This window comes from Spodoptera frugiperda, chromosome 25 (genome assembly GCF_023101765.2).
Source record: "Spodoptera frugiperda isolate SF20-4 chromosome 25, AGI-APGP_CSIRO_Sfru_2.0, whole genome shotgun sequence".
In the NCBI taxonomy this organism is placed as follows: domain Eukaryota; kingdom Metazoa; phylum Arthropoda; class Insecta; order Lepidoptera; family Noctuidae; genus Spodoptera; species Spodoptera frugiperda.
Genome location: NC_064236.1, coordinates 16,681,202 through 16,705,870, shown reverse-complemented (window position 1 = coordinate 16,705,870; position 24,669 = coordinate 16,681,202). Strand labels below are relative to the sequence as shown.

The following is a 24,669-nucleotide window of genomic DNA, read 5'->3' as shown; positions in this document are numbered from 1 at the left end:
TTGGAATATTTTGTTATTTTGAAACTTATTAAGGACATTAAAGAACGGGGTGTTTTTTAATATGAGTCTGACACTCTATGGCCTCATCCAAGGCAAGAGAAGTCAATGAATGATTTTACTGTCAAAAAAGAAGTTCTGCCACAAAATGAGAAACTATTAGATTATAATATACACTAAGAGGTACCTTACTTTTCTAGGAAATCTAATCTCTTTGCTGGAAGTAGTTTAACAGAGCTAAATTAAGAATATAAGTCGAAACAAACACTCGCTTGTTGTGAAACAAACATAAACAATAACAAAAGAAATTATTTAAGAACGAAACTTGAAAATAGTTGAACTTGTAATAAATATAGAAGCTATTTCCAGCCTTCAGGCAAACTGAGAGCTGAAATATTTTTAACACGAGGTTTAAGGTCTCCGGGACCGAAATAGGTAGAGCGTTTTTTTAAAATACTGAAGCGCGCAGTTTCGGGTTAACGTAGTTAACCCCTGCACTAAATTTTAACCAGCAAACTGCCATCTGGGGTATATTTTTACGTTTTCACAGATTTTTTGCTCGTAAATTCGTCCTAAAAAATAGCAGACTCCAATTATAGACGGTGTTCGATTTTTTCAGTAAAATTGAGGCAAAAAATATTTATCAAAAATTTTACGTAGGTAAAAGATTAAATTGGTATGATTCAATTCGCTGAAAATGAAGTTTTTGACAACGTATCACTCACCACCTTACATGGGATTTATAACACATATGGTGAAAAGTGAGTGTACATAGTACAATGGCATTACGTGCCGTAATGTGCACCTGTGCCTACCCATTCGGGGATACAAAGGCGTGACGTTATTGGTTGTGATCATAAATTAAGCGGCATAACATTCTATCTCAATTTAGATTGCTATAACATAAAAACTATTGCTATTTGCTACTAGAAACTTAATCGTAATAAACTTTTCCAATAATACGCAGAAACGCTTCTACCACCCACTAAGTATTATCACTTTATTATTTGTACACGAGGCTGGAGTAAATCCAGTTTGTAGTTAAATTAATAAATAAAAGTGGTAATTTCCTTTCCTCCCACGGCTCTCGTGCCCACGTGTCTTGATCCCCGCCCACCCCTCAACGTCTCTTGATCTCAGCCCAGTCGTGCGCGCACTCTCAGTCTTGAACAAGCCGCCGCGTAAACGTGACGTCCCCGGGGCGTCCCAGTCTTAAGACCTTAAGGAAAAAGGCGTATTTATATCTGTATAAGTGATTTGTTTTGTCTTTTAACTCTGATTGTTAAACTTAAGTTTCTGGAGCAGTTTCGTTGTAACTTATTATACTTAAATACTTAATATTTTTAAGAACACGATTAGTTTTTATCGCCTTGGGTGATGCGAGAAGGAATGTCAGACTCTTACTGACTACAAACCACTACAACTAGTGCCTACTCCTGCTTCGAGCCGGAGCCGGAGACCCGCTAAGTCGTCAGCAAAAGATCAAAATCCAAATTGCTTGCTTGTCTGCGCACGCTACTCATAATGAAGAGTCGGTCTGTGACTCCAAACTAGTAGAGCTTTTCTACATTAATTATTAGTGAGTAAACTATGATTTTTAATTAATATAGTATGTATCTCGATAGTTATTATAAAACATAACGTTTTACTAAAAAATCCCTATCTTTATCAGTCAGTGTTCTATTTCAAGTATTAATTTTGTTACTAAAATAAACTCACAAACAATTAAGTACTACCGTGTATTATTTCATTAATTAATATCGAAACGCAATACGCATGATTGAATAGAAACAATAGACACGAAATTAATGTACCGTACCGTAATGTACGAATATTTAATATTTACAATAATTAGAGAGAAATTGTAAATCGGCTTACAATATTTTGAACTGAAAATAATAATAGAGTAATAACACACAGTTTGTTTACACAATCACATAAACCTCTTATAATGAGTGTTGCCTAAAATAATTATGTCACAATGAACTGGTTTGTTTTAGTTCGCAATTTCAAATAATTTATAATTTCAAAATATGCTAGTGTTACTTTGTTATAACATATAAACGTTTAACATGCAAACGACTGCACGATTGGCGCGGTGGTTGAACTGTCGTACAACGTGTAGTGGGTTCGTCTTCCGGACGGAGCAACACTTTGTGTGTTCCACAATTTGTTGTTTCGGATCCAGACCTGAAACAACAATTTTTTTTTCCTTTTTTACGAAGAAACATAAAAAAGGAAATTAAATAATATTAATTTTAAATTATTTAAACTTCTCAATTTTCAACCGCACACCCTTTATATGACTGAAAAAGTAAACAAATAATGATTTTAAAGTGTGTTCCCAAAATAGGCACATTGACATTTTCAGTATTCATAATGTAATATCATTAATATCGGTAAACAAAGTAAATTCAATTTAGGTCCGGTAACCAAAACCAAATAGGTACTCGTAGTCTACTCACGATAATTAATTACCTAATCGGACGTTTAAATAATTTAATTAAATGCCACAGCACGGTAACATTTCCAAACGTGTATTTCCATTTATTTGAAATTGTAATTCGTTTAAAATCGTCCGTTCCTGATGAGTGATTAGCAATAGGTAATTATGATTAAATTTTACATTTATGAATAAACAGATTTCTATTTAAAAGGCTAAAGAAAAACGTATTTTAGATTTTTAATCATATAATATTTGCGATTATATGATTATGTATACATATATATTTTTTAACTTTGTATACTTACTTACATTGTTTATGTAGTATATTACGTGACAACTTTGTAGTTTGTCGAAATTCCTTATTATTATATAAATAATAAAAAAATACCTTTATTCATAACAAAAATATTGTTATTTACGAACTAAAGGCCCTAATTTTGAGTTCCTAACTAAATAATTTAATGTAATGCGCTTAGCTCAATTCCAAAGTCCATAATAAAAAATTCAAACATGTCATCATGATCAAAGTTATTAGCAATTCTTAGAGACACAAACATCGTATAACCAAACAAAGATACAAGAGTTACAACCAAACGCTTTGCTTGGCATAGATAGGTAAGATGTGAACAAAACCTTTGTATGTCATAGGTACTATACACAAGTGTCAGGGTGTTTTCCCACCAGAGATATGCTACGGCGCTATACTACGAAGATATAATAGCTAAGCTGTGAAACTATTTGACCGTTTCCACTGAGTTTTCCACTAAGTTTTCTAGCTGAGCGAGGAAGATGCGCAGCTCGAGTATGCGATGTATCAATAGTAGGGAAGACATTCATAGACACGCATCCAAAGCACCTATCATCCCATATAAAAATCATAGCTTAGCTGAGTCCACCAGAGCTAAACCATATGTACCAATAAATATAATCGGTGGAATCCAAACGCATCCATAGCAACATAGCATAACACATCTCTGGTGGCAAATCACTTCCATTCCTGCATCAAACTGTAAATCTGTGATTGACACAACAATTTTGACGAAAGCTGGACATTTGATACCGTTACAAAGTCTCTTTGAGTCACAAAGGCTCGCGTTGACATTTGCCTGGAATATCGAAACAAGCTTTGGATATACAATTTCATATGAAGCTATATAAAACCAGTATAAACTGACCTTTGAATGTGCAAAGAGGTCATAGAGAGCGAGACCATGAACCTGATTTCATTTAACTCGATATGTTAGCTTTGTGTACATATATTATATGGAGAATAGTTTATTATGTGATCGCGGTATAGACAAAGATAATTTGTTGTTAATACCATATCTGTGAATTGTATCTGATTGTTGTTTAAATCGACTGTTTGTCACTTGGTGTATGGTTTGTTATATCACCAGTGCTGACACTTATGCGATGGCTAAAATATTTAGAATACTGGAACAAAAGTTACATTGGTGATAGATTGGTGTCTTCAGCTTTTTTTAAGGACAAAAATCATCCAACATCTTCTCTACACGACATACTTACATTCTTACCGACGAAAAACCCACCCGTCCTACTCAAAATTTCGAGCCGGTAAACCTACTAGGTAGTCCGCAGCTCCGGATCAGACATCAGCTTTAAAGCGCGCGCGGAACGAGACGCCCCGTACGCATCGGTCACGTACGGGAGTCATAGCATGCACCTAATATGTAATAGGGACCTAATTACAAAGATTATTTTTGCTACTCTTTATATGAATGGAACTATGCAACTTCTACTTGGGCTTTCCATTTTTTATTAATGAATTTTATTTATGATTCATATTATTAACAATTAGCTATATTATTGTAAAGTCAAATGACACCATTATTACTCGATTGCGGCCATTGGCTGCCATAGTATGAGTTAAATTCTCGAAACTATTGCCCGAGAGACGTGTAGCGCCATCTATTAGAACACTAGCGTACCAACCAATGCATGTCCCCTACTACAAGACTCAGAATCTAAGTAAAAAAAGTTTTTATTTCTCTATAACTTCATGAGGATAATTTCGTTTGAAATTAAAAGAAATTTACTTTACGGCATTGATAATTTTTTTAACATTAAATCGTATTCTTATTATAAAACCAATACATAACTAATATTGTTATACCTAAATAAAAATCATGATGATCATGAATTTTGATTATGATTAACATTAGTTTTGTTATGAGGAATAAGATAACTATATAGAGCGAACTAATTTATAAAGTTATCCATCAGTATTCATCTTCTGTAACTAATCTGCAAGTAAAATTAGTTTTAGACTAACTTACTTCTGTACGGGATGCACTTTTCCTGAATATAGGCGATATTAAATTTAAAACTTTAATATATTTTAGCGTAAACGGCGTTGAAAAGGGATATTTTAATAAAATTTTGAAAGTTGATAATTTGAATAACACTTTAGTACCGACGCGGCGCTTACAAGTGTCACCGCCATATGTCGTATCGTAAATTGATAACACAGCTTTAATCTAGCCTTTTAATAATTCGTTTTGGGACAATATTTAACTAGATTTGAATGAATTTTGTACATATAGATCTACCGTCATAGTTCTTATATAATGCGTAGCTATTGTAACGTAATATCGCCTTAGTTTTACTTACTTTTTTCATATGATATCAAAAATAAAAACAAACCGAAACAATTCACTTGTAGGTAAGACATAGCCGCCGCGTTACATCGTATCGCGTTGAATTCGCGTGTCACTGCACCGCTTCGCGTTCGATTCGCGCTCGCGTCGCGTTCGCTTCTAGATCGCTCATGCAGGACGTTGCGTTGTATTTTGGCTTTCTGATAATTGTGTCATTAAAATAGTATTAATATGTGTAGCTCTCATAACTAGGTAATTATTTTTAGTAATATTTTATTATAGCTAGTTTAAAAAAATATACTTAAAACGTGTCGCTAAGCGTTGCACTGATTATACCAAATTAACCATCATTGGTGTTAATAAGTCTACAAACAATATTTTGTGTATCGTATCAGCCAATTTAAATATTCTCATTATATGAAAGTTTCATTAATCAAAATTACTGTAGTATATAGGTATAGTAAGTTCAGTAAGTTTCAATATAAAATAATGACATCATTATCACAATATCTTAAACAAGGCAAAGAATATAATCGTTGTTTAAAAAAATGTATTGATTTGGACTAACCATTATCAAAATCTACCCTACTAAGATTGGCTTGTACTATACTGTGCTGGTGAACGGACTCCAACTAATGCTTTGTTCTCAGGAACATGTGGAACGTGTGGCGTACGGTCCTGGAGGAGAATGAGAAACTGGCTCGCGCTCGGCTGGCTGCTGTCGAGGTCTTCCAGCAGCAGATTGCCGACGAAGCCAAGTTTCTTCGCCAACATAAGCTGAACGTCGCCAAAAAGGTAGGGACCTTATTTATGACCTTTTTGTAACGGAATATATGTAAAGATTTAACAAATAGTTGAAAGTTAAATTGTTTAATTATATTCTTCATACCTTTCTATGAAATTCTACTTACACATATTCTGTTACTATTATTTTTATTATGTGTCCATTGTGTCTTTTGTGACTTAGTAATATTTGAAAGTTTAGCTCCCTGTAGGCAGTTCTGACAATAAACAATATTATAGTATTTACGTGAAAAAATTCAAAATATCTTAATTTTTTACCGAAGCAACATGCATATTAATACAACTGTACTTGCATTTAATAATGAAATATAAATATATAATTTATTGTTATTCTGCTGACAGACCAACATTTTGTCATTTAAAATATTTTCTAGCTTTATACAGGTGATAATACAACTAATTTCCCAAATAATTAGTCCTGTGGTCTGAAAGTGGTTCGTTTCTGAGATATTCAACATTTTTGGTTTTAGTAAAAATATCCCAAATTGACTACAAAAACGGCATTAAATAAAGAAATACTGGTTTGATTTAAAGCTAAGTTCATGTGATCGCGCGGAGCCGCGCGCGGTACAAGATCGAAGTAAACAGCTAGTATTGTCTACATCACCGCGCGAAGACGCGCGTTACGCTCCGACCCACGCGCTAGTTCTTGAATCGCGAGAAACCGCGCGGCACCGTGCGTTTCAAGTTCTACCAACTTGTACTTGTGTCAGAATGGTCGATCACTGAGCAGTGCGAGAGGGACGGAGCTATGTAGGTTGTATAGCTCCGTCCCTCTCGCACTGTTCAGTTGAACCGCGCGGAATTGAGACGGATAGATGCATAGACGCATAGATTCAAGAAAAAATGATCACCGAAGAAGACGACATTGTATCTATCGATTAACTTATCGACGAGATTCATCTTAATCATATAAAAAATCAAAAGATGCTACAGACAGTCTGAAGTAGTTACAATATTTTTCTTAATGTAGTCTCAGGTCCGGATATAAAGTAATGTACAGGCTTGAAGAAAGTCTTTCACTTAAAATGGGATGCACCCAGTATCGTCTATGTCTTCTTCTGCGACGTCTCAGCCTTCGGTATAAAATCCATATCCAAATTACCTCCTCTACGTCCATTCTTAAGCAATGTTGATGCCAGACTGCCGCGCATACATTTCCCGTCATGTGAACGCGCGGTCATATACGTTGCCATCAGTAATTATTGAATAATACTAATATTAACAAAAATATCATTAATTTTAAAATAACAAGTAAATTCTTGTAAAAATTTGTTTTTTGTCACTAATTTGGTCAATAGAAAACTGAATTTATTTCCAAAAATATATTATATTACACTAAGCGTAGAAACTGTGTACTAGAAAAACTTCATTGGTTTATTAGCTACGGTACCCAGAAACATTAAATTATTTACAAAATTCTCAAAAACAAATTATGTCATTAATTAATGATAAGTAAAGAGAATATCCCGATCACGCTTCTTTATCGCTATGACGGTTATTCTTGGACTGAAAAAATATGCGTCTTATTTCTTCAGTCTCTTCAATTGTGATTCCGAGAAGGATTGCGATAGACGGCCAATTCCGTCTGAATAAACAAAGGACTACGTGTAAAAATCAACTGGCGTTAGGTTCTGGTCACCGTGCATGTCATGTAGTTGGACGCCTCTGCAAATCCAACGCCTGAAAACTGAGCTATCCAAACATTGCCCCACATTTGTTCGATCGTGCACTGGACAATCGTCGTGTTCGAATAAATTTGTCATCTTGATCTAAACTCAAGTAAAAGACAATGACCCTAGCTCTTAAAAAATCTTCATAATTCTCACCATTTAATTTGTTGGATAAAAAGTAGAGTCCAACCAAGTATCTAATTATTTATTATTCCCATCCAAACATTTGAATTAAATCCGTCTCTAAAAAAGCAAAACCAACCGGTATACGGTTGGTTTTGCTTTTTCGGATTTCGTTGACGTTTTTTGGGGCTATTAATGGATATTGTGATAAATTAATTATTATGTTATCGGCTTACTCACGTAATTGTTTGACGAGGAACTCGACTAGTTTGAGTAAGCCGATAACATAATAATTAATTTAGTATGTCTCACGAAAGATATTGTGATAGTTGGTCCAGCGCACTATAATAATATACATATCTTATAAACATCATCTCACCTTTATACTTTTACCTGTGAGTCACACCGAAGGCCTTTTACTCAACCATCTTGCTTTCGACTGTTGGACCAATGAAACTGTCTCTTTTACACAATGCTGCAAGATTTGTTAGATTTAGATTTATTTTAGAAGATAAAAATTGAGCTTAGCAGGTCTGGAGGTAATGTATGCATTATGCTGTGGACATATGGTTGAATTTCTTATTTTATTACTTGAATTCACACTTCATTACGCTTTGACTCTAAGCTAAAAAGTAAGGTAATGAGATTACCTGACTCTTCTCTACTTACTTTCTGGTCAGAGATCGCGTTGGACACACGTTAGTCGAAATATATCCAAGAAGATGAAGACAGAAGCGGCAGCACACGGGTAGGGGGGCACTTATTATGTCTACTCCTCGGAGTTTTTCGAGAACTAGACATTATAAGTATTCCCCTATACCAATATCATCGAAAACTTCAAGATGGAAACTGAACTGAAATTGAAGATTAATCCAAGGTCTTTCTGTAATACATGTATTTTATACTCTGCTGGAGTATATTGTACCAACTGCTTTAGATTGGAAAACTCCAATCTAAAGCAGTTGGCTAAGAATTTATGATTCCATATTATTGAAGCACTATTCAGGATAATGTAAGGAGGACTGCAGACGAAAAACTAAAGATTTGTAGCAACAAGAGTTAAAAGACTGGCACAGGGTGTACTTTTTCGTGGATAATACATATGTAAGTCACTGTAACTTAAAAACTGTAGGACCTAGAATTTTTTTATATTTTTTGATAACAGTAGGAACCTTGCCGATCAGCTGGTGCCTATTCGACGTCGACTTCTGGGACACGCTGTATATATTTAAATAAATGGTGTGTGAGAGCCTATAATATTCTAAAGCTCGAAGTATTTGGTATTCAATATTTAATGTATCAAAAGTTTTAAATCCTGGTATATCGGCCGACACGGCAATTAAAATCAGAAAAGTTGACCAACATGATAAGTTTTATTCTGATGTACATCTTACTACTTTTATCTGCCCTACCTGAGAGTCAAATCAAAGACCTTTTACTCAGCATCACGCTTTGAACTGTTGAAAATGGAAATATAAGTACCAGCATATGGATAGGGGGTACTTATTATGTCTAAATTCACAAATTACATCGAATTTCACAATCGATTATGTTTTGACTCTTAGCTAAAAAGTAAGGTAACGAGATTACCTGACTCTTCTCAACTAGAATCGAGTATCGTGTTACTTTCTGGTCATAGCTCGCGTTGGACACACGTTAGTCGAAATATATCCAAGAAGATGAAGACAGAAGCGGCAGCACACGGGTAGGGGGGCACTTATTATGTCTACTCCTCGGAGTTTTTCGAGAACTAGACATCGTAAGTATTCCCCTATACCACTACCATCGAAGACTTCAAGATGGAAACTGAACAAAAATAGAAGATTAATCCAATGTTTTTCTATAATTCATGCATTTTATAATCTGCTGGTGTATATTTGTATATAAATGGTGCACGAGTGTCATCCAGTTTTCACCAATAATGTTATGTTATAGGACACTTTTAACTAACTATTCTACCTGTTATTCTATATTCAGAAGCTCGAACTCTACAATATTTATAACAAAACAATATTCAAAAATACTAATCCTGATTATGTCGATCGACATGGCAATTATAATAAAACAAATGACCAGCATGATATATATTTAATTATAGTCTATTGTTTTTTGTACCTAATACTTGTGACGCGTCAGAAGTCTTTCAGGGGATTTTCAACATTATTCTGTTATCCAACCAAAGATCAAGACTCCCACAATCGAAGGTTATGAGGGTGTCACAAAGCCTACTGGCTTGTTCTGTTCAATGACAACAAGTTAGGGGGCTTGTGCCCACCCTCTACACCATTCATGAGCAACAGTTTCAGTTCATCAAAACTTATAAATAGATCTTATAATAAAAATAATTATTGGTAACATATGTACGTGTATAACTTCTAAACCACTACACCAAATTGTATTATTAAAATTAGTCGGAAGAAAGAATATAGGTAGTGTACCGACAACCTATCCAAATTTGTATATTAATATAATAGGACTAATAAAAGAAGAGTGAAGAAAAAAGGTAGAGGTACCTTCACAACGCTCCATTGTGAGCAGTTTTTTATTCCTCACGAGGGAGTAGTGTGACCGTATCTCTCTACCTTAATGTCATCGAAGACATGAAGATACCAGCTGACAAAAAAAGCAGTAATTTTATTACTGACACAATATATATACGTCTTTACCCGCATCACATAGACAAACACTATCATATATTTTACCCAGATTTCAATATCTATCACCGTCACCGTACCAAACTGTTATTCAGATCCATTCAGTATTTTTGCATGATAGAGTAAGAAACATGCATACAAACTTTCGCATTTATAATATTAGTATGATATTGATGTATATTGTATAGAAGTTCTAAGAAGACTGAAGAAGACAGGTAGAGGCGCGGTCACAACGGCTCTTCGTGATTCGTTTATTAATCGTCAATCACGTGAAGTAGTTGTGCCCGTACCTCAGTACCATTATCATCGAAGATAAGAAGATTTGCTGCTGAATCAAGAAAATTGTGTCTCTTATATATGGTTGGTTATTTAGTAAATAGGTAAGAAAATAAAGATTGAGAACAGAGACTGTTGCTATTGTTATACCTAATGCTTTTCAACAAAGCCATTCAGTAGTCTACTAATGGTTTATGACTAATGGCTAAAGGGAACGTATAGAATCAATCGTTATTTTCTTATCTGGATAGTAAATAACTTGGCTAACTATGCATGCGAAGATTGAAAAAGAAGAATATTTTTTTTAAGTATTGTTTTCTTTTAATGTTATGGAGTGGAGCTGCTCTCACAACGCCCTTGGCTGCGTAAAGTTCAATAATTGCGCGCTCAAGGGATTGTGGGAGTACCTCAACTACAGTCATCGAAGATTCCAAGAGTACTCAAGAGGACGGATCTGTATATAAAACTTAAGATTAATTACAACAACTTTTGTTATTGTTATATATTTAAGCTGAGTGATAACTGTAGAGTAGAATACACATATCATCACCCCTACTCATACCACAAACGGCCAAGAAGACCAAGACAGTGTATCAAGGGTAGAGGGTTCTTTCACAACTACTTCCGGCAGCAATTTATGTAATACCTGACGGTACAGTTGTGTAGAATCCCTCTATACCACAATCATCGAACTTTTCAAGATACTGAAGATGCTACCAATACTTAATTTATTTCAGTGTTGTGTAACTTGTTTTTGTATGATGTATACTTAAACTTTTATATGTATCAAATATACTGTGTTTTGTATATTCTGTTTGTTCTATTACAATCTGTGTTGTGGTAATATCAAAGAACTATTGCTCTTACATATTAAATTGTGGCGATGTATTTTTAAACTAATTCTGAATAGCTACTCAAGCACCAACAGCAAGATTACCTAGGATTCCATGGTTGAGTCGTTCTTAAAGTATGCCAATTCATACTTTATTTACGGCTGACCTATTGAATTCATTTTGCAACATGCTGCGTAGTTTCTGAAGCTGCACTGCGTCACCAGGGCTCGGGCCATGCGCCCCGATTATTGCTTCTGTCTTTTATTTTTAAATAAAACGGCACCAGTAATAATGGGCCGCGTGGTACCACATTCATCGAAGAAAGAAGACCCTCCTCTCCCACAACTCAAGACTTGTAATTTCTAGGTTCTTCAAACGAAAGGCATTTCCATGTAAACATTAATGTTATCGGACATTAATGGTTACATGGAATACCCAGTTCAATACTTCCTAAGGCGGTGGATGAAATAGAGAAAGATTGTATTTTTTTTCACGCTTGTAGTCCTTTCGTAGCATGACTACGGAGTACTACGCCGTAGCAATACTTAGCGCTTCGTAGTAGTAGTCATACCAAATTGTTGTTTTCAAACATCGACTTTGTATACATATAGAATTAATATGCCATTCATTCCACTAGACTATTATTTCAGTAATTAAACAATCTTTTTCTCCTTCAGGAATATTGTTATATTATTATTTTATGGTCATTTGCTCAAACTACGGTACTTAAATATTGTTATTTCATGTCAATGTTTATAATATTGTGTAGTATTTGTTATTCACAGTGTAATCTTTACATAAGTTATTTATCTTAATCAATACAAAATGTTATTTTCTTTTCTAATATCATATAAACTTTTGTTAATACTTTGTATTTCTCACATTCTTGCTCTTATATATTAAATATTATACTATACTTACATTTTTTCTCTACATCTGCCTTATTTGTTAAACTTTTCATAATGATCACAAGGTTTAAGGATAATGTTATTATAAATGCGAAAGTATGTTTCTGGAGACTACTAGAATCATAAAAAATACGTTTTTCCTAAACAACACTTTAGAAGCCGTGAACAGACAGCTAGTATTAATTTATACAAATCCAAAAAATTACTATTAAGTACCTCTTACCTTTATTCCCTTATTGGTTAAACCAACCAATTTTGTGTAGTGAATAAAACATTCATCCATAAACAACTAATTGTGTCTTGTTTGCTACGCCCTCGTAGTACGGCTACGGTGCTACGCCGTAGGCAATACGTAGCAATCTGTATTGTATTGTATTACCTTGTCATTGTCTGTGTGATGAATATTGGACAGCAGTGTTTTGTTACTCGATAGCATATGTTTTTATATATGACTCTTGTTTACCAATATTGTTTTATTTACGTGGTATAATATACTGTAAAACTGATGTTTAAAACATGTTATTTAATTACTGTAACTGCCATTTGTATTCAATAGTCGAAAGCGTAACTTCTAAACCATTTTATCTTACATACCTTATCTCATATCTTACATGTTATATATACACCTTAGCCTTATTACGAAACCATTTATTTACCTGAAATATAATTTTCCTCTGTCATATACATAAATCAGTTTATTATAAATAAATAATTCAGTGGCATGTGCCATACAATTGACATTATGAAAAATGTTAGGATAACGGTAAAAAATAAACACTGGTGTATATTTTGCAATAGAGAGCTTCGCATTATTACACCAAATTATATTAGTTTTAGATAACCATTAAGCCTTTCACTGCCAACAAAAAACTGTTAAAGGCTATTCCTCCACTAGTGTCGGACAACGTTGTCCGAAATGGCGTCTAATGTGTTAAAAAGATATTTGACATCTGCATGATCATAATCTTATAAACAGTTCAATATTAACAGTTCCGATATCCTAGCGAAATTTTTCAATGTACCCGGAAGGTCGGGGGTTGGTATCCACTGCTACCTGTTCCACTCTCTTCTAACAATTATAAGCTTTTTTTTGTGCTTAGAACTATTGGGGAATTCGAAAGCGCGTATAAGTAACATGATTTTGACCTTTTTACTACTGGAGTGTCTGCGGTCAAGAGGTACATGAGACTTTCCTTATTTCAGTTATGTAGCAATTCTGATGTTTTTATCTGTATTTTGTTATTTTATGTTTTTTCTTTTATATACAAATGTATATACAGGGTGTCACACTTAATGTTATTTGACTTATGTCTTTTCATTTCTAAGTGACAGAATAGGTTTATTGCTTAATTACGAAAGATAGTAAGTGTAAGATAATATTTTGAAGATTTGTGACTTTATTACTAAGTGCGATGGTTGAAATTAGGTTAAACTTAAAAACTGTTTTAAAACTTTTCTCTTAGTACGTTAAAAACAAATGCAGCTATATAGGTATAAATTCACGCGGACAGCATTTGGCTTTGATTTTGTACGTGACCCGTTATCTAGTTGGTATTGTTGATCGAAGGTTGACCACATTATTTTTGTGAAGTGAAGACTCGTTATTGTCGTTGATTGTCGCACATACAATTTTTAATATTCTTGTTTTGTTAGCTGGTAATCTTCCGTAGATGTATTTAAAACAACACCCTATCACTATTTTTAAGATAACATATTTATTTAAATAATCATATACGTTAACACAATATAGTATAATAGCATTTTCTTATACCTTCCAGTCTCTCCAAGCGTCGTCACCATAATTTTGATATTGATGTAATTCATAATATTTTATTATATTATATCAACTTTATAAATTCTAATGTTTCTTCAATAATTCAGAAATGGGCCCGTGACTTCCTTAAGTATTTTTCCAAAGCATTGTGCTTAATTACAAGTTGTCTATATATAATTTGTGTGCCCGTAAATATTATGTGCATCTCTACTTTGGATGTCTATCACATCTCACTTCTCCTGCCTCCGTTCCTTGATATGGCATCTGCATTTGCAAGTGAACTTCCTGACCAAAACTCTTAAGATTTTCTGATAAGTCTTCAATCCTTTGCGGAAAATTATTTTGTAATTTACAATGACGTTCAAACCGTTGTGGTTACTCATAATTTGTTCTTTTCTTTATTAAATCTCTAAGACACGTCTGCCCTGAACTTGGTAACGCCGCTAACTGCGATTTTCTTTCTGAGCCCTGTAATTACCTACGCTTATAAAATACGTATAAGAGACACGTGTGTATTTCTCACGGTCATGGTAAAGCCAGGGTTCCACTAACTATTGTGCTATATTTCAATATGATTTTAGATTTAGAAATAGTGTATAACTTCGCTTCAATGAAACCAACCTCATTAAATGTGTGTGCTTATGTTATAATGTTTGTCAAAACTGCCTGTAAATAGAGCTCTTAATATAAATATGTCATATTTGGGTTAATATTTATTGCATAGATGCATACAGGCTGGGCAACCGGCTGCTGTGCATTATGTCTGGGATCGACCTCTGCGTGAAACAATTGTCGGTCCGAATTTGAGAATGATTGTAAATAAATCACGTGACACAGAAGAAATTACATCCCGTTAGATGGTTCTGCGTTTAAGTATAATGTGCATCGGGTCTCTATACGTTGCTTTCAAACTTTAGTTCAGGGCGAAGCTCGATAGTGTCCAGAGCTTTGTTCTTAACACCCCGACAAAGAACTGGGCGTAAAGTAACATAGAACAGCCTTTAAGCTCTTTTCTTTCTCGGGTTGTTGTTAACGAAGTACCACAAGATGAAGAAGAAGTCAACTGCTACAGAAGAATGTTATTTATAAGCGTAATATTATATTATACTTTATATTTATTTTATTTTTATGTTACCTCTATTATGTTATCACCCACTTTTTACCAGTTGTGAATCCGAACAATTCCAAACTCCGAAAACCAAATCAAAGTATAAGTTAAAATACATTTTACATGTATAAATCTAATGATAATTCCATTTGTCTCAATCCAAATCAACACCAAAAGCTCTTATGCCCAAACACCGAAACGCCACTCAACTAGCCTGCGTAAAGCAAAGTCGAGTAGCCTTTCAGTATATGGGCGTTAGGGCATCCTCCTCACCTTCCTTACACTTTATATTTTTTGTTTCAGTGCACCGACACCCTCGCTCAGGCCCACAAGGAACTGCAGACCACTGTTCTCGATGTGGATAAAACGAAGAAGCTGTACTTCGATGAAGAGCATACCGCTCATGATGTCCGTGACAAAGCTAAGGACATCGAGGAAAAGTGAGTAAAATTGTCATTCATTCACCATCGTGAGTCTGATCTACTACGTGAGCCCCTCCAATAGCACGTCACTTAGCTTGATCTTCAGGTCTTCAAATCTAACTTAACTGGAGGGTGTTTTAAACTATTTTCACTTGGGCGCGGTCTATACTCCCGAGCTCGCCAACACCAACGGTCATACGCTATCAAAGCAGCCACTGCTGCTTTTTTACGGGTGCCGTGATCAAAATCGATAATAGAAAACTGACCCATTAGTCACCATAAACTATCAGAACATTCGGTTAGTTTGAGATATCGAAAATAATGTAAGAATTACAACCATTTCTATATCCATATGAATCCGATCGAGCTCTGAACATCACTTTAATAATTCCATACATTCCTAAATGTATACAAGCCTACGCTACATTCTAGTCCCGTCGAAATGCAATATACAGGATCCAGAGCTGAAGTATTCCATAAATATGCTCGATTTATATTCAATCGTGGAGCCATTTCATTCGGAAAGTTTGTGCTCCGTACCATTCGATGGAGTAACGAAAAATTTATAAAACGTTTTCCATATTTTCCGGCATACATAAGGCTAGACCAATCAAAATTTAAAACAATAGACAGACAATAAATACGGTATAACTATCTTTATTTTTAAATAGTTTTCACGTTATTGTAATAAAAATTTGAATATTGTGTATATTTTACACATTGCATGGGTTAAAAACTCCCAACCAGTTAAGTTGTTGACAAGACTTTCAGAACTTTTCATACTTCAGAAATAGTACACAGAAAGGATAAGGTCACACAATAATCACTAATAAGGAGAGGCAAGAAGCAAAAAAAAAAGAAATAAATCCACCCATGTTACCAACCAAATTAAAATCCGCAGCGAATTTGAGGAGCTGTTGTTCTGCAAATGAAATGATTTGTATTTGTTGGCTTACTGCACTAATATTGTTTGCTCGTTGAAGTTTTAATAGTGCCTCATTACCTCATCAGTTTAAAGTCAAATTACAGTGCAAGTAGTCTTCAAACCACGGGTTTACATGAGGATTATTTATTATACTAAAAATTAATACCTGGAGCATATTAAACTTGATAATAATGGTCATTTTGCTAGCGAGTTTTCTTTCATTACACTAACAAACTTAATTAGGAATACACTTGATTTATTAACAATCAAAGAGTATTAAACTTTAAGTTCAGGTTATTATGTTACAAATTGCAATGTTTTAAACACATATTTGAAGATATAAAGTAACGAACTCTTTTTAATGTAAAGCAAAAGACGAAAAAAAAGAAGTCAATTTTGGTTCGTCCGTTCGTTCGGATCTTTAGATTGTAGGCTAGGAAAATAGGTTGAAAATGATATTGATTCTCATGAGTGACCTTTCCGTGACGCCAGTGCAGTTGGATCGCAGCCAAAATACGCACACAAATGTTACAGGCTTGTTGGAACAAAGTGTGTACTCACTAAAGAACATGACTTATGAATACCACAACATCAATGCAGTGTTTCGTAAAATGCCAGTGAATAACATAGTAAACAAGTCTTTTTATAACAGTAGTGTTTTTGTAATATAACTAAGTTCGGACTCAATAAACTTCCCGCTTTTAAATTCATAGAACATTTTTATTTAACATTATTTTCCATCTTCTGAACATCATACTAATTAGAATATTTCTCTCTTTTTCACAGGCTCAAGAAGAAGAAAGGCTCCTTCTTTCAATCCATAACTTCGCTGCAGAAAAACAGCGCCAAGGTATCTTCTCGTCGTGACCAGCTCGAGGAAAAGTCTACTGGAGCCAGGAACGACTATCTGCTCAGTATTGCTGCTGCTAACGCCCACCAGGTAAACATCTAATTCAAGAACTTGTTACAAATCGAATGACCAGTTTTATAACAGACATACGTATTTTAAGACTTGAAAATTGTTATTTTCTTATTTCAAGATTCTAAAACAAATCTTCTATCTTCTTCCGCAGAACCGCTATTTCCTGGTTGAGCTGCAGAACTGTATGCTGAGCATGGAAGCCGCCGTCTATGAGAAGGTCTCTGAGTTCCTGACCTTCATGGGCCGCACGGAGCTGCTCACCTGCTCGGCTACCCAGCACTCTTTCGGGAAGATCCGCGACCAAGCGCAGCAGCTGACTCGGGACTACAACCTGCAATGCTTGTACCTGTACTACCCTGTGCTGAAGCAGCACATTCAGGTAAATTCTTGATCAATTTACATTAGTTATAGTAAATTGTGTCCTAAAAGAAGAGTAGGTACACATTACATGAATTGTGCTCTAAAAGAAGAGACCTACTCTTCTTATACATTACATAATCTCACCTACCACAATCCTTGGTTACAAATCTGATGCCAGGTGGCTCGTGGCACTGGTCATTAGGCGGTTAAGAGTATTTTGCAACCAGGCCTTTCCTTAATTTGGTATATCAAAACTCGAGTCAAAAATAAGTGAGTATCGGAAATCTAAATTAAATTAAAGTGAGTACCGTATCGAAAATGCGATTTTTCGAAAATTTGTTACCTGATGGAAAAAGGGTATATTATGGTCTGAAATAACACATAGACACTTTTTATCCTACGGACCATAAGGTAAGCCTCTGGCAGAAGCAATTACTCTAATATAATAATGTCGTACGAAAGAATATTGCAACAGATTGGCCGGTTTCCTTTGTAATCATACCTAATTTTCCCTTTTGATTAAGTTCGCAGACCACTAGTTAGGTCCACTGGTCGAAAGAAATTACATAAATTACTAAGTACGTCAAACGAGCCACTTTACGGTAGAAAAAGACGCAAAATATATGTTATGTATTTTACAAAGCAGTGGTCGTAGGAAAGCAATAGAAAAGTCAGAAAAAATTGTAATATTTTTGTTGTTTTTTTGACAGTATGAGTTCGAGCCGTGCGACAACGACCCGATAGATAGCGTGACCATCGAGCACGAGTCGGTGGCCCAGACGTTGGGCCAGGAAGCACGCCGCTGGGCTACCCGTGTGCTGCGCGAGACTTCCCTGGTCCGTGACGCTACCCGCAAAATGAACGTCTATCAAGCAATGCGCGATGCCGGACAAAAGGTGAGTTGCTTTTTACATTTTTGTAGACCAAAAGATTAACTAAAAATCTCGGTCTACTCACGTAAATTCATTGAGAAAAGCTCTACTAGTTTCGAGTCACAGAGCGACACTTCATCATGAGCAGCGTGTGCAGACGCATCGACGTCGCGCAGCCTACTGAATTATTTTTTTCCATTAATTTAGGTGATTTTTAGTTAATTTAGTATGTCTCATGATAGTTATCATAAAACATATAAAGGCCAAAAGATGTCTCAGATTCGACTTCTGAGTAACCCGTAAGATTATCAACATTTTCAACCTTCGTTTTGCTTGATTAGATTCTGCAAATATGACTATTATTATGAATTTTATGGAAAATGTGCAATATTAAATCAATTTCTCCGTACAAACAGACGCTAGTACGTATTCAAGAACTGCAAATACAGAGACATAATATGTCTAATATATGAAAATTGAGAGTTTGAATAATTTATTGAATGGATCTGATAATACAGGGTTGCAAAGACAATCGCTGCAATTATTAGTTAACTGGTTCCTAGCACAGTAATTATGCAAAGTCGGATATTGCGTTGAGTTCTAAAATGATTCAGTATTCCCTTTATTGCCAATTAACATTTTCAAGGTGAAATTCTAAATAATTACCTAACTGTTAATGAAACTAGGTATACTCTACTACTAATTGAGGATATTTTATCAATTGTATTTTATCTGAATGCCGTATATTATGAGGATTTAACTATAGGGCAAACAACAACTAATACAAAAAAACAACAAGAAGCCAACTACAGGTTCCCATTTATAGAAATAGAAAAAGTAACAGAATACTTAGATGATTAAACTTAGAAGATTTATCTATTTTTTCTGTGCTTGCTTATGCAAGCAAGCATAATATTTAAGCTCGTAAAAACAGTTTTTTTTATCAATATAAATAAAGTATCTCAGAATGCCAATGCATTCTGAGATACTTTATTTTGTAATCGCGATTTAATTAATCTTTATCAAAAATCATAATTTTATTATATGAGTATGTCATCTATTATTGACATATAAAATTATTTATCGAGACAGCCCTAGACAATATTCTGCAAAGTTAATTTGCTGATCGTACTTGCATAATGATAACGTTGTTCAGCGTTGTTAACGTTCAGCTGACAGTACACAGCCCTGAAACGGTAATCATGATTAAAGAGTAAAGGGTGATCTGTTTTGTAATCGAATATATATAATATTTACTTTATTTCTTCTTAGAAATGCACTTTTTTGAACATTTTTCCTTGGTACATACCTCTTTCTACTCACATAACACGCTTTACTTCATTGTAGATTAATAATTTTGTTGTTTATACCAAAATTTGATTATTCTCTAGTGAGTTTTTGTATTCTCTTAATATACCCATTACTTTTATGCAGTAGTAGTGAGTACAATCTACTTGTAGCAATAGTTTTTCAGATTACGTTTCACCAAACACTGTTTTAAAACATTAGACCTAACATAAAAATATGAGGTATTCTGCAGCATGGCTAAAAACACGAAACAAACAAACAAACTTTAATTTGTATTTTGCTTTAGAATTAAACTAGAAAATAAATAAAAAGAGAAAAAAATAATTTCCATTTTACTACGCCATAATATTGTTACGTCCTTCAATGACGAAGGAACTTTATAATTATAGACTTTGTATAATAAAATTATAGTTGCAACATAAAAAAAAACAACAATACGCCTTGCTTAACAGTTCGTACTTGCTGGTAAATCGGTATGAATATTTAATGGCACTATTAGCTAACACTAGCCGCGGGCGGGTGCCGGCGGCATTAGTTCCATTGTCTTTGAGCAATTCACTCGTAATCACCACTACTATCAGTCTACACAAAATTCATATAGAAGGCTAAGCTCTGTAATAGTCATGGGCTTGGTCCTCTCCTTTTACGACCATTGTAGAGGCCTTTTGGTGAGATATGCAACATTTAATTGGCAATATAATTAATCTATACCATTTTTATTTTAAAAACGGTGCAAAAAAGAAAATCCTGTAAAACGATTTTCTTATATATCGTTGTGTAAATGTATAAACACATAACACCCACCTTGTAACACCGTGTGGGTGGTTATAAATGAACTTAATTCTCGTATATGTTTTCTATTCTTAATATTCTCTTTTCGCACAGTATTTAGAATTAAATACATATTACGAAATAAGTATAACACAATTTTATACATTCTTATTTATCGATTTCATATCACTGATTCGTAATAACAGCTTCACTTCTCTGCTCACAAAAATACTTTTTACTATGTTTGCAAATATTCGTTGGCACTATACCGTTCTACTTTTAATTTTTTTCGAAAATTTCGATGAAGACGTAAGTGTATTTTTATTTGGCACCTAGTATTGTTGGACAAGGGTTTAAATGCATTGTTTGATTGCCTATCAGGTGGACCCGAATGATCCTAATGGTCCAGAGTTGGATGTCCGCTTGGATGAGTTGCGGGCTACTATCCGTCGGTCCGAGATTTCTAAGGCCAAGTATGAGTCGCGCTTGGAGTGTCTCCGTGTGAGCGGGGCACCCGTGGACGACTGGTTGAAGGAAGTGGATCTGCTGGCTGTGCAAGAACCATTGCAGCGCAGCAGCAGCCTGCTCAGCGTCCGCACTGATGTATCCGGCGCAGCTGTAAGTATTTCCACATTTTCTATTGAAGCTCTATCAAAATGCTGCTTACCGACGGTGAAGTGCCTGTACGTCCCAACTGAAATTTTTTATTAAATTCAGTTTTAGTGTTAATGCGCTCATTTTTATATTATTTTCGTCAAATGCTCATTGAAAGGTATTGGTACTTTACCGTTATTTAAACACTAAGTATTATTGTAGTTTTTGCGAAGCTTAATTAGTTTTAAGTTAACTTAGTTTTACCGTCGGTGAATTATTTTTTAGTTTTTAATGCTCGGCGAGTTCTATTGCCAAAGCTATGTTAGTGTGTATTTCTTTTCATTTTTTATTTGTTTTCTTTTTATTCTTAATTTTTAGTTAGTAATTATTTTTAGATTTTTATTTGACGTTGCATGGCAAAATTTTATTTTTGTTGAATAATTTGTACAATAGCAATGTATTTAATTTGGATATTTTATTTCGTTGGTCGCGCGTTTCTAGATGAAGGTAGTTTAGAAATTGACTTAATTCTTAGAGACGCATTTAAACTCTCACTTAATTTCTCCAACATTTGTTCAACCAGGATCAGCCGAGCTCTGATTCGTTCTACGACAGTGATAACACCGAGGGAGAAGGCACTTCGGCCTCGGCTTCAGCTTCGGCCTCAGCCGCCGTCGCTTCCAGCAGCCACCAGCGCACCACCTCTGGCTCCCAGAACGATGATGAACATGATGAGGATGTTGACGGTAAGTTCAATAATCACACTTACTACTCACGAAATAAAGGTTTTATTTGTACTTACAATGGATTCACTCAGAAGCTGTAGGGTTTGTTGGAGTATTTCACTGATTGAAAATTCTATTTTGAGGTTTTAAAAGTGACTGGTATACTTAATATTATGACCTTTGACTTTGAGAACATCAGCTTCCTTATTGATCGAAACTTTGATTACAACTGAGTTCACTCTACAAAAATTTCCACAACTTTCGTTTAGCTATGCTGGAGGAGGATCGCATGCGCATCGAGCAACTGACAGTTGGTTGGGATGATCCGACCCAAGTTAACTGGGACGAAGGCGAGCCTGCCGCCGAGGCCGTCGAAGCCCCCGCAGCTCCATTGTACAAGTGCACCGCTTTATATAGTTATTCGGTAAGTCTGCCGACCAACGGCAACAAGGCTCACTACGTTATTTGCGTATCGAGCGCCGATTCATAAATAAAAAAAAAACATTCTTCAACTTCAACTTTTTTATGCTTGAATAAAAACGAACTATGTAGATGACTTTTTATTTTTATTTCCCTCTGCTTGTCTGTACGTTTTTCAGATTATCATCCTCATTATTATTATAAACATCTGCGGAATAAATAAATGTTGAAAACATCGTTGTTCTTCTATTTATTTTATTCGAATGTTTCTTTATCATTACTCTTGGTAGTTTTAAGACTCATTCTAGAGTACCGTCATTTATCATAGTAAAGGGTAAGTATTAGAATCATTTTTACATTGTCGTAAGACTTATGGTGGTAAGTTTCATACGAATACGTATCAATAACGACGTTAGATTGCGTATACGTTTAATGTATTGGAGTTAATCGTAAACAAACATGCTCCATTGGTTCCCCTCTCAATAGATGCGCCAACCGTTAATAAGCTTCGGTTCGACTCGACAATTGATTGATCATTTTGGTTAGCCACATCTCCGGCGCGATAATGGTCTGTCACTCAGTAGATAGAATCCACAATTTAGGCTCCATTGTAGACAGATCTCCAAGTCGAGATAACAACGATTCGGTTAAAGCTACGTCTGTTACGCTCAAGCTATTGTTGTCCAATGTATAACAGGGCCGGAATTTAGGTTAAGTTAATTGGTAAATGTTAAGCACTAGCTTAGATGTGTCCGTGTCCTTGTCAAACTGTTGTTAAGTGACAAACACGGTCATATTGAAGCACGTTGTGACATTTGTTAATAACCATTGTCTAAAAACCCGTCGAGAGTGTAAACAAGCAAAATTTTATGTTTAAAAAATGCACGTGAAGTAGGAATGTTTAGTCCGCCGTCGACTACTTATGTTGCTGTAAAACTAACCTAACAATTAACTTTGAGGTACACTCGAGACTGGAAAATGTAACCAGTTAAATAACATGAATAAAAAAGTCTAGTTATGCAAGTTAATTGGTATAAAACTTCAGCTTCCAGTGTAATACGATGTTGTTGTTGATTTATATTATAATTCCGCACGCAAAGAAAAAATTCGTTTCATTTCCCCTCTTCCACTAAATTTGAGCACACACACCACATGTAGACACTCACCCACACATCCGAACGTCATGCTCGCGATTTTTCCAAAATTCTGTTTTTTTATAATTTGGACATTGTTATTCTTTATTTTCCAATTGGCTATTAATCATCAAAATCCACTCAAATCTTGAACAGTACATCACACTATATTTTCAAATAGGCTCAAAACCCCGATGAGCTGTCGATCATTGAGAGCGAGCAATTGGAAGTCGTTGGCGAAGGAGACGGCGATGGATGGCTCCGTGCCAGAAACTACCGCGGCGAGGAAGGCTATGTGCCCCACAACTATCTGGATGTCGACCGCGAGCAGGTACTGTATGCCACACGACTGACCCTAACGACTGATCAGAACCCGTTTGTAAACTTTATACTTAATACAGACTCAAAGAAAGAAAGAAAAAACATTTATTTAGCACCAGACACGATGAAACATAAACATAATTTAAAAAATACTTCACATTAATACAAAACTTACTTAATTTTACACATGTATTTCAAACCATAAAACAAATTGAAAGTAACCGGTTCACATCAGTCGTTGCCTATGAAAGTTTACCTTGTTTGCTAATAAATCATGTTGTTCTTGTAGCCATGCACCAGCTCCGGTGCACCGGGTCTGGTCTCCCAGATATCTTTCTCCTCGGTCGATTACACGGTCGAAGGTGAAGATGCTGACGTGGTACAGTCTCCCGATCAGATCTCAGTGATCTCGGCTCCCGCTGCCAAGGCCGAAGAGCCCAAAGCCGAGGAACAACCTCAACAAGAGTCTTTCGTGGCTGAATGGCCAACTGCCGAGACCTCTCAGGCGTCCGCAGCACCCGCAGCGGCCCCAACGTCTGCCGCACCAAAACCTGATCAGCCAACTCTTGGCTACTGCTTCGCCATGTACGACTACGACGCTGAATGTCCTGATGAATTGAACCTCGAGGAAGGACAGGTGCGAAGTCACAAGATTCTCTTATGCAAACTTACGAAGGTTGAA

At 35.3% G+C, this 24,669-nt stretch overlaps 1 protein-coding gene across 6 annotated transcripts in view; it reads left to right on the top strand.

The window, feature by feature from the left end:
- LOC118263227 (protein nervous wreck) overlaps positions 1-24,669 on the top strand; it is a 182,945-nt gene that overhangs the window by 146,418 nt on the left and 11,858 nt on the right. For all 6 annotated transcript variants that reach the window (XM_035575072.2, XM_035575088.2, XM_050703951.1 and 3 more), the window contains 10 exons: positions 5,712-5,856; positions 15,518-15,654; positions 17,348-17,501; positions 17,635-17,862; positions 18,554-18,739; positions 21,176-21,412; positions 21,972-22,134; positions 22,383-22,537; positions 23,848-23,997; positions 24,277-24,624. In XM_035575072.2, coding sequence (XP_035430965.2) covers positions 5,712-5,856; positions 15,518-15,654; positions 17,348-17,501; positions 17,635-17,862; positions 18,554-18,739; positions 21,176-21,412; positions 21,972-22,134; positions 22,383-22,537; positions 23,848-23,997; positions 24,277-24,624 — 1,903 coding nt within the window. The remainder of the gene's footprint in view (positions 1-5,711; positions 5,857-15,517; positions 15,655-17,347; positions 17,502-17,634; positions 17,863-18,553; positions 18,740-21,175; positions 21,413-21,971; positions 22,135-22,382; positions 22,538-23,847; positions 23,998-24,276; positions 24,625-24,669) is intronic.